This window comes from Parasteatoda tepidariorum, chromosome X2 (genome assembly GCF_043381705.1).
Source record: "Parasteatoda tepidariorum isolate YZ-2023 chromosome X2, CAS_Ptep_4.0, whole genome shotgun sequence".
In the NCBI taxonomy this organism is placed as follows: domain Eukaryota; kingdom Metazoa; phylum Arthropoda; class Arachnida; order Araneae; family Theridiidae; genus Parasteatoda; species Parasteatoda tepidariorum.
In genome coordinates this window covers 59905849-59920136 of record NC_092215.1, presented here as the reverse complement: position 1 = coordinate 59920136, position 14288 = coordinate 59905849, and the positions used below count along the sequence as shown (strand labels likewise).

Genomic DNA, 14288 nt, shown 5'->3' with positions numbered 1-14288 from the left:
AATATTTTTAATTTTCTTCAAAATAGGCTTATGCTGTTTTATGTTTCCCCTTCATCAAATCTTTTTGTTAAATAATAATTTATAAATAAGTTTTAAATTAAGCTTATTATTCCAGCAGATTTGAAAAACAAATTATTAATTCATTCTTTGTTATAACTATAAGTAAAACACAATACTACATTTTACTTTTTTTCTTTTCTAAAATGCTCAAATCTGCTTTTTTTGTGTGGTTTATTTAGAAAAGTTAACCTGTTTTCTTTGCTTTTGTAAGCACATTAAAGTTGACAGGCAATTTAGTTTTGACTTAGTTCAATCAATACAAAGTTCATACAAGCTTCATTCATAGCTTAGTTTTTGAATTTTTTTAATGCCTTTAAATATCAATGTATACCTACTTCTAGTTATAATTTTTTAAAATTTATTATGAATAACTAAGTAGGATGAGGGAAAGACAAAAATTAGTCAATCAGTGAGGAGGATAATTTAAATATAATATTGTAGTATATTTTTTGTACAATTATATAATCTGAATTGATATAGAAATTGCTTAAAGACAATGAAGGAATTTAGTCTTTTCTGTTTAGTGAGTCAGCTATTAGTTGTATAAATTTCAGCTAAAATATGTTTCAATTATGTATACTGAATTAAAGATATAATAATTTTAAAGCATTTAATAAATTATATGCATTTTATAATTCATTATAGAAAAAAAAAATGATTTAAATAAATAAAATCATGATTTTTCTATTTCTTAATTATAATTATTATTATGTGTTATTAAATTATTATTAAGTAAATTTTAAGAAATGGTATAATTTCTTTTACTTTTAGGCTGGAACTGTTTCTGATGGTGAAATAGCTAGTGGTAAAGTTTCAACTTCAAGTAGTTTGCTGGCTTTAGATCGCTTAAGTGATACTTCCCATCGTAGTAGTTGTGCTTCTGAGCGTCCTATTGATGTTGGTAGAGTTGGGAGTTGGGCAGCTGGATTTAATGTTCTACTTGTAGATCCTGCAGGATTGCACACTTTTAGTGTAATATTTTAGAACTCTTTTAATCTGGAGGATTTTTTTGGTTATTAAATTAAGTTTTTTTTTTAATTAATTAGATTTTTGAAATTACAAATGCCTTTTTATTAAATGCCATTTTTATATTTTTGTGAGTAGGATCAAGTTGCTAGTAAATTGTTTTATTCTTTCCTTTTTTTGTATTACAAAGAGACTTTGCTATTGACTACTGGCTATTGCTAATTCAGCTAATAAGATTTCACTTAACTTCCCGTCACGGACATATCATGAAAAATCTTCAACTTTGTCATAACATAACTTATAACGATAAATGTTTGCACAAATAACATTTTCATATCGAAATGTTCCTTAAACGGTTCTGGAAAATTTGCAGATTTTTATATTTTTTCATTTAATAGTATTTTATTATGAGAGAAGAAACATGTGCCACAACAATTTTTAGTTATTTTCTTTACGTAAAAGAAATTTAATTTTTAATTTGTATGTTTTGTAATTGGTATTGTGAATTAATGCAATATTTAGTGAAAAGGATTGTTGAGAAGGTCTAAATATTATTTTGAATTTATCAGCTAATAAGAGTAATTATTTATTAATAGTTATCTATTTTTTGAAATATTTCTATGTAGTATAATTGAATAAGGTTTTATTTCTTTTATTGAAAAAGTTGAAAGGCATTATGATTGAAACATGGAGTTTTTCAACAATTCAGTTTTCTTTTTATTTTTTAAAGGTTGGATGAAAACTTTTATTGAATTATCTTTATTTTTTAGGAATTTTTAAAAAAAGAATTCAGTCAAGAAAATATAACTTTCTGGATAGCTTGCGAAAGATACCGTCAGCTAAAAGATGACTCATTGGTAATTTTTTTTCTCATGAATCTTATCTTTTTTATGTTCTAATGTTTAATGCTGAGTCTTTTTTAAAGCTCTTGTTATTATTGTTGTGTGCCTTTACAGTAAAAATGTTATTTCAGACTGTTAACTTATTAAAGTAGTGAGAAAAAAATTACATTTGTATTTTTACTTATAAGTTTTCAAACAGTTTGTTGGTTAAATTTTATTTTATTTATTTATTTATTTTGTGAAACAATATTCGAAACTCACTAAGTCTTTTATATCGTGAATTTCTCATTTAGTTCAGTTTTATATTATAACTAATTTAAACTCATTTATCAACATGAAACTTAATTTACAGAAATTTTTTTTAACCTTTATCAGTTGAAACTTTCTTTAATTACCACATATCCTGGTATTTAAGTTGACCACCCTATTTTTAATTGCAAGTTTCTGGTATGTGGTCTACAAGTCTACTGTTATTGATTAGTCGATTATTATTCTTATAGCAGTTATGTGTCAAATGATATTAAAGGCTTGGCGAAATAGGGTCTCAAATGCTATTGTATAATCTTTAAAAAAAATGTGGAAGTTACAATTCTTTGAATGGGGGCAATAATTTTTTGTGGGACTCAGTAGAAGAGGATAAACTAGAATCCATTACATAGTAGAAGAGGATAAAGTAGAATCCATTACATAGTGGGATATGTATGATGACACATCTAATATTATTGAATCCAATACAGATGATGTTTTTGAATCTTAAAATTTGTAGCTTTATGGTATATTTTAAGTTTTCATTATGTTACATTTTTTAAAAATTATTGAATAAATAAATTTTTCTTATTCTTAGTTTTTTTCTGACTGTAATTTAAAATATTGTTTTTTTAAAAAAAAACTTTTTATGTTTAGAAAGAAAATGCAAAATTAATTTTGCATGCCAGATTAAAATTAGTTCTTGAAGGGGATAAGTTGATAAAGAGTTAATCATATCAATCTCATTATTTATAATGCTTCAATAAATCATGATCAAGGAAAGTCTGACTTATTGCTAGTGTATAAATCCACCCACCGATTTTCGTTAAATTTTGGATTTAAAAAGTTGACTTATACACCAAGATATACGACAAGTTATATATATCTATAATTTTCTTTACTTATAATTTTATAAACATGTTCTAGTGTAAAATACATACCGTAATTTCGCGGAGATAGGTCGCGGCGTTATTGATTTAAAACTTGAAAATTTAGTAGGAAGGCGTATCTAACGGGGCGGCCTATATAGTATTAATTTTTTTTTTCTTCAAGAAATTTTGCTTTTTAGAAACCGCACTGGAAATTTCATCTTCATTTTTTCCACCTGTTATTGTACTTTTTATTAATTTTTTCATGCTTAATGTCACTCCAAGGAATGGTCAGCGCACCTGGAATTTCCCCCTCCCTAATCCTTTCTTGGAATCATTTTCTGGAGACCACTATCCACAAGAGAACAAAGTTTCTCTTTCCTTTCTGCCATATGGACTGCTCTTGAGTGTAGGAAATGGGCGTGGAGTGGAGAAGCATAAATCAGAAAGGAATGAATGAAGAAAATCAGGGTGGGGCCAGTGATAAAGTAACTGTAAAACAAACGCTCCCCCCCCCCCGTTCTTTCCAGGAAATATGACTCTTCCACTTGTCATGGATGCCTCTCTCCACTCTCCTTTTTTCTTCAGCTGGTTGTTAAAAACATGTGAATGTTTGGTAAATAAAGCATGCTGATGAGCTTGGAATGACCATCAATAATCTTACAATTAAAATGTTCAAAAAGAATTTCAAACTTTCCACTGAGGGTCAGTGCAGAGGGAAAAAAGCAAAGTGTGTGAGAATTTTAGTCAGGGATAAGAGAAAGACAGTCCTAGGCGGAGTCAGTTGAAAAAAGAAACCTGATTTGAGAAGCGAAAATAGGGGGAGGAATTGCTAAAAATAGAAACTTGTTTTAAATGCTTGGGAGAGAGCTTTTTATTGTTTTTTTTCATTGCTCATATTTCTGTCTGATTTCGATCATCTTCCTCAGCTTATTATTATTACGTTTTTTATCGTTTTATCTTCAGTTCTGATGCGTTTTTGTTTTATTAATGTTTTAATATTTTTGTTTCGTTTATACTATTTTCGTTTTGTTTTAACATAACTTGTATTTAAGTTATCCATTTTAAATGCCTCCCATTAGGAGGAAAAATTATACCACTGAGTTTAAGCTGTCAGCAATTAAAACAGAAAAAGAAACTGTGATAAATTGCTTCAAAAAAACGGGAATCATCCCGGGACAAACGAAACCGAAAGTGACGGAGATTAACCCGAAATAAACAATTAAATAGTAAACCTAATTTGCTCTGATGCAGAGAGTTCTGATTTTGAGGAATTTTTAAGTGCAGTGATATGAATATATAGTGATGGGTGATATCTAAATAATATATTCTTAAGTTTTTCTTTGAACAAAATTTGTTTGGATTTATCGTATATTTCTAAAACACGATTTTGGATTGTTAATTTAAAAGTAAAATCGTTTTATTTTTAAAAAATTTCATACTTATTTTAATGGTTTATGATATATTAATTATTTTATTTATATTTTAATGGTTACTTCACTTTAAAATTAGAAAATGCTTAATTTTACTTAGAAAATTATTAAAATCTATTTTATATACTAGGATTGTTTCTATTTTTTTTAAATATTTAATATCCTTTTATTTATTTTTATTTAACTATTTAAATTATATACATATGCATATTTAGAGCATGTGTTAAGTCTTTAATTAATACCTGCGTTAAGTTCAAAATTCTTTAATTGTTAAAAAGCTTTTTTCTGTCAGTCGATTTTTGAGGGAGTGGCGTATATATCAGGGCGGCGTTTCTCCGCGATATTACGGTAATAATGCTATGTATAAGATAGGGTTACACAACCTCCGGACCACCAGCTTTCTATTTGTGGCTCGCAGCAGCACTGAACAAAATAAAAAAAACATTATAATTTTTATTCTTGAAAAATAAAGCACAATCAGAAACTTTAAATTGCGCATTTCGATTTTTGATGTAGCTAATCTTAATCAATGAAATTCTTTGATCAAACTTTTCAGCAGTTATTGCTACGGATTTCAACATAATCTTAAAAATCACTATATTTTTAATTCGACCTTTTTATGGTAGGGAAATTCAAAATTTAGTAATAACTTTTGACGCTCTTTGTTTGAGCCAATTTTCTTGTGAACCCAAATTACTATTCTATCATTTTTCCAGCAGTTATTGCTTCATTTTTCCATGTGGTTTTTAAAATTTCAATATTTTTAACATGATATTATTACAAATTCCACATTTAGATAACCTCTTTTTTTATGTGATTTATTTGTACAGATTTTATTGCAGCAGCAAATCCAAGATATTATTCAGTTTTTTTGGGCAATTATTACGATGCATTTCTATGTAATTTTGAAGAACCTAATATTTTTAATATGCTGTTATTACAACAAGCTAATTTTGAAATATGTATTAAAGTGATCACTTTTTGCTGTTCTTTACTTACTGTTACGCTTTTCCACATGGCTTTTAAAATTTCAATATTTTTAGTGAGATATTATTGCAAATTGCTCATTAGATCAGGGATGAGATTTTTCCGCTTTTTTCACTTTTGTCTATCGAATTTCAGCCTTTTTATCGAAAATTCCGATTATCTAAAAGTTTCACTTTTTTGAAAATAAGTATTCCGCTTTTTCAGAAAATTCAGCCGTTGAAATAAAATAATTGTATTTATTTCCGATTTTCAAAGATAAACTACATAGCTACCAACCCTTCCTCATTTTTACTTGTTTTAATTATTTTCTCCGCTTTTACGCGCGGAAGATAAGATTTTCCACATTTTTCCCCGCCCGCTGGATTACTCCTTTTTTCGTAATTCAGACGTCGCTGCTTCAGACAAGCCTTTAAGAAGTCCCAAGCCCAGAATCTGCTAACATTTCGATTCTTATTCACATGATTTGAATATCGTACATTGCGATTCTTATTTACAAGACTAAAAGATCCAATATCATGCTTTGTATTTACCCGTTTTTAAAAACCTATGTAGCGATTCATATTCACCCGAGTTTATAAATCTAATGCCGTGATTTGTTCATTTGTTATAATATCAACCATCGATTTTTGTATTTATACTTGATTTTAAAATAAGGTTTGGGATTCGCATTCACATGATCTAAAAATTATACATTGTGATTCCTATTTACGCAATCTAAAAATTACGCATTCTGATTCATATTTATGAAATCTAAAAATTATGAATCATGATTTGCATTTACGCGATTTAAAAATTCAATAACGCAGTTTGTATTTTCTCATTTTAAAAATCAAATATCAAGTTTCTTATTTACTTGATTTCAAAATCCATTATGGTGATTCATATATACGCAATTTTAAAATCCAAGATTGCTATTTGTATTTACACGATTTTAAAATCAATTATTGCGATTCTTGTAAGAAGTAGGTTTTTTTCTTGAATTAGTTACTATAAAGGTGACTGTTTTTCTATCGACAATTATTAATACAGTCAAACCCCGCTATAGTGAACCTTCAAGGGACTGAAATTTCGGTTCACTATAACCGGGAGTTTTCTATATCCGTTACGCAGGCAATTTAACTAATGGCTCCCAAACTCCTCCCTTTTATTACACATTATTTAAATAAATAACTGAAAAATATTATGTAGTAGCAAAAAAAGTGTTATTTTTCACTACTCTTCGTCTTGCGTACAAAATAAATATTAGTAATCTTTAGCTGATCAGCAATCCTCAACATCAGATATGGAAACACTTCCCAGCTCTCCGATAATTTTTCCTGAATATCTGTTATTTTCGTTTTTAAACCTATCTAACCTGCCTTCGAGCACACAAAAGTAGCCTCATAAAATTGGTTAGCAAATTCATCGACATTTATCCAGATACTGGAAGATTGCGGCTTCTTCGATTTGTGAACCACTTCAGCAATGCTTCTTCAATATCCTTCTGATCTGCTTTTCTCAGCTTTTTTCTGCCAGCTAAATTTTTTTCATGAGCAGAAATTATTAATTGTCTATTTTTTCATATGTTACAAACTGCAGATTTGGATAGTTTATATTCCCTGCAAATATCAGCTTGATTGCATCCATTTCAATTTTTCTGATTATTGAGGGCCTTATCAACAATATTGAAATAATTACTCATTCCCTCTGACAGAAAATGCATAATGATCCCTCTTACACCTTACAGGTGCATCATCTGCCTGGGTTGGAAACATCTACTTGGTTTGTTTAGGGATGGGAAAGTGAGATAAAAAGAAGCAAACAGGAAAAAATGCTTATCGCTTCATTACCCTCCATAAATGGTTTTAAAAATCAGTATATGTATTTATTTTGAAGCAGAAATTTCTAAATTATTACAAAAAAAAAATGAAGGAAAAAATCAGTCGAAAGACAGAAAAAAGTTCCCTATATCCAACTTCCTCACTTTTCTGGTTCACTATATCCACAAAAAATAACACTATACGTGTATAGCAAGGCACGGGACCCAACATTTCGTTCACTATATCCGGGAGTTCACTATATACCATTTTCACTATAGCGGGGTTTGACTGTATGTATATAGTCATTACAATATCAGTGAAACTGGAAGATAATTTATTCAAAGCTTGCATTCTGTGCTTTCAAAGAAGAATGTTACACAGGCTGGTAAGGAAAGAAAAAATAGGATTTGTCAAAAGATGTTTGAAGATGGGCTAATGACTAAACTAATCATTAATCTGTTTCCCCTCATTTACAAGCTGCATTACGAGCAATTTGACCTTGTTAAGGGATTATTTTTTTTTTTTTTGTGAAACATGAAGCACTTGCAGCAAATTAAACAAAAAAAAAAGGTATAGCAAACATAAAAGATATAGCAAACAAAAGCAACCACTTGAAAAGTGATTAAATTTTTTTTGGAAAAAGAGTTAATTAACTCAGCACCAAAATCCAAAATTTAAAAAATAATGCTGCTGTTATAGAATGCTAAATTCTTATCAGATGAAAAATAATTATCCAAACAGTTGCTGATTATCATGTAATTTTTCAAGCTAAAATAGCAATTTTTGTATGTTAAGGAATTCTATATGTTTCTACTTCACAGTTATTGATATGTTTCACAGGGCTCTAGCTAGATTAGATTATAATATGTGACATCTGAGATTGTCGCAGACTATCATTTTATATGTCTGTCAACAAAACAAATAAGAAAACAAAGTTTCTAAAGCAATAAATGTATTTTGAAACATAATAAATTGGTAGACTAACTGTCACAAACAGCGTGACGAACGAAAAGAATGAGTACAAAAAATAATGTGCTTCAACAGAAGCTTAAATACTCTTTTAAACAGATAACGGATGACGTCATGACCCTTGCCAAAATGACCAACAGCAAATGAAAAGAAACCGGCCGATCCCCGCAGACCATGACGTCATCGACGTAAGTTGAATGCAAGAGATCGTTAACTTCAATGACTGACGAAGATCGCAACTTATACCTTTTATTTTTATGTTATTTAATCAAAATATAAAAAACCCTTTTGGCATTTATTTGTCTAACAATATGAACATAGTGACTCCAATTGTAAAAGTTTCTTTTCTTTTCTGAATAATTTAGAAAGTCATGTTACTGATATATATGTTATAAATCATGCAGCAGTATTTATTAAAAGAAAAGGAATGTTAATGTATGTTCTCAGTAGTTTTAATTAGCTAAACAGGTAGTTTCTCAAGTAATAATTGTCTCCTTTATGTGAACTGATGAAAAATATAATTTCTAGCTTTATTTTTTGAGTTGGTAATTTTACTTGTTACTAAATGTTAAGTATTGATATAATCATTCATATAATAATAAATTAATACACAATTTTTTGTCAACACATAGTTATTTATTATCTTAAATTGTCTGGAATTTATTATTAGACAATTGCATGCGCGTAAAATTTACTCGTGTGGAAATTCAGTTTTTTTTCCTTTTGGCCAATCTCACCCCTGATTAGATAAAAAATAATAAAGCACATGAAAAAGATACCACTTTTTTATGTGCTTTATTTATACTGATTTTATTGCAACGACTATTTTTCAGTTATTTAGTTTATTTTAAGTTGCCATATACCTAATATTTTTAGTACTCTGTTATTACAACATGCTAATTTTGAAATATGCATTTAAATTTTTTCCATCATTTCTTTCTTCAGTTATTGCTACACTTTTCCATGAAACAGTTTTGAAAATCTCGATATTTTAATGCAACATTATTAATATATTATAATTCTAGAAATTCGATTCTCTTCCAAATTTTTTCTTAGCTTAAAAATTGCTTTAAAAAATGCATTTAAGATTTATAAAACTTTCTGAAATTTACTTAATATAAATATCTTAAAGTTGAAACGTAATCCCTATTAAATGTTGAATTTTATTTTTCACTATGATGATTTTGTTTTAATTTTAATTATTTTATGCCCTATTAGCTTTCTTTAAATATTTAACTTGCATTTATTTTACTCCATGGAATATTTAATATTTTCTCTTAATTTAGTTCTATGGAAATAAAAATTTTTATTGTTAGAATTTATATTTAAAAGAACTTTCACATTATGTAACGTGATAACAATTCCATCACTTTTATCCATTGGTTTTATTTGATGTGATAAATCTGTATTTTATTATTATAAAATTTTTTTTTTAGAAAAAGAAAACATTTTTTTATTTCTTTTGGAAAAAAAAATGATCAATTGTGAGTTTTTTTAGTTTTAAATGAAATCTAATGTTAAAAAATATTTAATTTTATGCAAACAAATTAGTAAATTAACTGATAAAAGAATTTAGTGCCTAGATGTTTATATAAAAATTACTATAATTGTTGTGAACATGTCTATTTAAATTTCTGGGTATACAGCCCTTCATCGAGCTGCTGTGCAAGTTGCTTCTCACTAAAAAAAAAAGTTGTGCACCCCTAGTGCAAGAAATTATGTACATGTATAAGTATTAAAAAATTATTAGATAAGAGGGTGAATTTTATGTCTAAAATTCAACACGAAAGGACTATAGATTTTTTTTAACTTTATTTTTAATACAAAATATTTTAAACAGATAACAGTAGTGTTTATATTTCAATATTGATCTCTTTTTTTTATTTCCTAAAAATTTTTTAAGCTTATCAGTGTTTAATAAAATGCCTACAAGTACTGTACTGTGGCCTATTAAAGTCTAAGTATCAAATCTTTTTGCTGTATTTCAGAAAAAGTTGTGAGTTATAAATCTTAAGGAGTATACAAAATCTCATAACTTTGATTTGATATCTTCTTTCCTTTAATAAACCAATTGTAAAAATTAGGCTAAAAATTCATTAAGAAAAAAAAAAAAATTATTAATCCGTTTGCAGCAGCACTTAAAATTTAACATTTCTTAACAACAATGTTTGTATGAACAATAAGTTAATTTCTTTTGTTCTGTCAACAGTAATGAAATTGAATATTAAACACAGTTTTTTTAGAAAATAAATTCACACTTACATAATATTAATGCAATTGTTTAGAATTTTTTACTAATTTTGTTGTTAAGAAATAGTAATTCTTAAGTTCTATCACAAGCTAATCAATGAAATTCAGTAATTTTTCATTAATTTTTGAATTTAGACATTTTTAGCCTTAATTTTCACATTTTTTGTTTCATAGAGGCAACAGAAGATATTAACTTAGAGTTATAAGATTTTGCTCTGATAGTAGTTGACAAGTTTTCTGCACTACCGCTAGAAGATTTGAGATACTTCAACTTTTTTTTTTATCCAATCTAACATACTGCGAAAAATTTCATACCTAGAATTATCAGGATTATCCAACAAGTTATTTGGTAAAAGAAAAGAAAATTCCTTTCATAAAATTTTTTAATAACAAATACAAATTGTTCGCATTGTGTAAAAACAAATTATGTTTAATCAAATTGCATGTCTTATTTTTCAATTAATTTTTTTAGATGTCCGAGATGGCCAAAGATATATACAACAAGCATTTATGTATAGGTGCTCAAGAGCCTGTTAATGTAGATAGTCATGCTAGGCAAGTTGCGCAAGAAAATTTAAATGCACCTACTCCTGATTTATTTTTACCAGCTCAAAAACAAGTATAATTCTTTTTTATTATTAAATGTAATATTTTTCTATTTTTATGGTCTCAACCAATAACAAAAAGAGAAATGCTTTATGTGCAATGAGCCAAAGAAAGAAGGGGGAAAAAAGTACTCTTAATAACTTTTGTAATGAGCAAATGATTATCATTTACTAAGTGCGATTCTAAAGGCTAGTCACAACTCTGATTTAAGATATAAAATTAGTTACAAAAACGCACACACAGACTGATATATGTATATATATACATAAATTTTTTTTAGTAAATGTAGGGTCTTATATGCTAGTCAGGAGAGCGCTTGAATATTTGGGGTATTTAATGTGCGTGAAATTTTCTTTGGCTAAACAAGTTATATAATTGTGTGCAAAATGTTTTCATTTTCCTTTAAAATGTCCTGAGATATTTTGAAATAAGTCAAAAGAAATTAACAGGTCCAAACTTTTGATCACTCTTCTAGCTTAGTACTATGTAACCATATTAAGCTGTATACTAAAGCTGCCTAAAGTGTTTTTTTTTATTCAAAAAAGTACACTTTTGTTTGTTAATTAATAGGTAGCACTACTTAATTAGTATTTTTAAACCAATTTTTTTTAACAAGTATGATTGGCATTTATTGTGTGTAAATCTGATCATTAGAACAAACTGTATTTAGGATGGAATTTTTTTTGGGGGGAAGGGGTTGTAAATTTATGTTTGTCATATATGTCTATAATTCATTATTAGCTTGTGGACTATTTCTGTTACTATATGGCAATAATTCTGGGAAGCTTCTAAGCTTAACACTATAGAAAAAAAATAAAGGAACTGTAATTAATTTCAATTTATGATAATTTAATTATTCCATAGCTTAATAAGAACAGTATTAATCTTAAATCATGAAATAATGAGTATATAATATATATAGCAAATAAGATATAATATTAAGAAAATATGTTTCAGTTTAATATTTTTTTTTTTTAAAAAGAGAAGAAAAATTTTAGCATTTTGATTTACTTCTGCAGTAAAATTAACTCCAGAAGAGTTTTAAGTTTTCTGAAATTAAAAAAGTTAAATTCTTTAATTAAATTTGTTTTGACATACATTTGACTAAAGAACATTTTCTCTTAACAAAATTGAAATCCAAAAAATATGTAAGTTATGTAGTTTTTCAAATTTTTTTTCATTGGAATTTATTGTTCGGAGTCAAACATTGGCTGGTTGTGCAAAAATGTTAACCATATAGGGTGGCGCTATCGTCTACGTGAAATTTTTTTCTCTTAATCTCAATACTGATCTAATTTTCAGATCAATATTTTCTAACAGTGATCAAATTATAATCCATCACATAGTTGATTTTAAAATGCCTAAAAATATTTTATTATAATGTTTTTTCTAACTACAATTTTATTTTGAAACTTAACATTTTGTTGTGTTCACCTCTCCCTCATAACCTTTCATGTCACCCTCAAATTAAAAATTAGCAGCTTTTGTATATTTATTTCCTCTGCCTTTGAAATTTATTTAAATAGTAAATCCCTGGAAAAGAACTGTTTTCGGTAATTAATGTAGTTGCAGAGTAGCTACACAGGTCAGTCTTATCAGTTCATTTTAGGCCTATTATCTTCTCTTCGTTTTTAATTCTTAAAGTTTGTTTTATTTGTTTTTTAGATTTTCAATTTGATGAAGTTTGATTGTTACCAAAGATTTTTGAAGTCTACTATGTTTAAAGAATGTATGTTAAGGGAGATGCAAGGACAACCTTTACTCTATCAAGGGCAGTTTTGTGATGTGTCTGTGTTCTCAAATGAGAAACAAAAGTCAGGATTAAAAAAGAGGAAGTCTTTGATTCCGTGGCATAAATGTAAGTCTATCTTTACTACATTCATTCAATTGTGTGAAGGCGACATCTACAATTTTATCCAAAATAATTTTTGATTTTATTTTCATTTGGAGTATTTATTGCTGCCAATTGTTTTTATTACGAGCATTCATATGACAAAAAATAGATTTAGCAACTATTTATTATATTTTATTCTTAATATTGTTAAAGAATTACTTAAAATTTTTTGAAGATCTAAATTAGCTGTAATTTTTAGTTAAGTGGAGCTATAAAGCCCCATAAAATGTTACTCTAAGCAAGGAGATATTAAATTTTTTATTAATTTAAAGTGAAATACAATTTAATTTGTAATGATTGACTTAAAAATAATCCAGGAAAAGTAATACAGGCAAGTATGTATACACTCCAACATTTCAGTTTTGTGCAAAATATATTAATCAGTGGTTGTAAACTAAAGCCGGAATTTTTAAGCAAAATGAACCTTTATAAAACTTTCTTCAAGACTTTTGCGCAAAACCAATCCTCTATCTGATCTTTAATATATCTATTTAAATTATTTGCATGTGGTGGTGGAAAAAATTCTTTTACTTTTAATTTATTAAAATATTAATACTTTATCTTTTTTTATCACTAGAAAAATTATTTCTACTAAGAAACTTCTAAGAAACTAAGATATATATATATATATATATATAATATTTGGACATTTAAAATATAATATTAGATAAAATTTATGCTTAAATGTTGTGTAAAAATTTTTATTTTTCGAGGACATTAACTTTTTAAAACTTGTTCCATCTCTACTTGATGCCTAGTTGGGAGATTTTTTGGATGAATAGTCAATATTAAAAGCAAATAAACTTTAAAAAAAATTCGTGAAAAGAACTTAAACTTGCAATACCTTTCAAAAAATTGGAATTTTGAAACAATATTTTTATTCTGTCTTACTCCTGGTGATTTTTTCTACATACCTTCGTAGTTTAAGTTTCTAAGTTTTATATATTTTATGTAGCAAATCAAAATATAATATAAAGGGAAAAAAATTCTGAAATTTCAACTCTGTAATTGCATTCCTGCAATCTATAGAGCGGTTTGTATGCTATTTTTCCTAACAAGTCTAATTCTGAAAGTAATTTTTTATTGTTAATTCTATTATGCTACGTGTAAATTTTTCTATGCATCTGTGTAGTGCCAAGTTTCTAAGTCTTCTTCTAGTTTTTGCCCCACAAAACCAAATTTGACAGTTAGCTTAACACCCAAAACAGCAGCAGCCCTTATAATTTTTTAATATAGAGAGATATTTAGTTTCATTTCAATAAATGTTTTATTGCATTCAATTTAGGATCTACAGCCTGAATTGAATTGGTCATTAAATTTATATAATTTTTAAAGAGAACAACACATCCACACATTATATATGCCAG

At 27.3% G+C, this 14288-nt stretch overlaps 1 protein-coding gene across 3 annotated transcripts in view; it reads left to right on the top strand.

Moving 5' to 3' along the window:
* Positions 1-14288, top strand: part of LOC107439058 (regulator of G-protein signaling loco) — an 81526-nt gene that overhangs the window by 38456 nt on the left and 28782 nt on the right. For all 3 annotated transcript variants that reach the window (XM_016051524.3, XM_016051523.3, XM_043054149.2), the window contains 4 exons: positions 832-1032; positions 1797-1883; positions 10894-11040; positions 12693-12885. In XM_016051524.3, coding sequence (XP_015907010.1) covers positions 832-1032; positions 1797-1883; positions 10894-11040; positions 12693-12885 — 628 coding nt within the window. The remainder of the gene's footprint in view (positions 1-831; positions 1033-1796; positions 1884-10893; positions 11041-12692; positions 12886-14288) is intronic.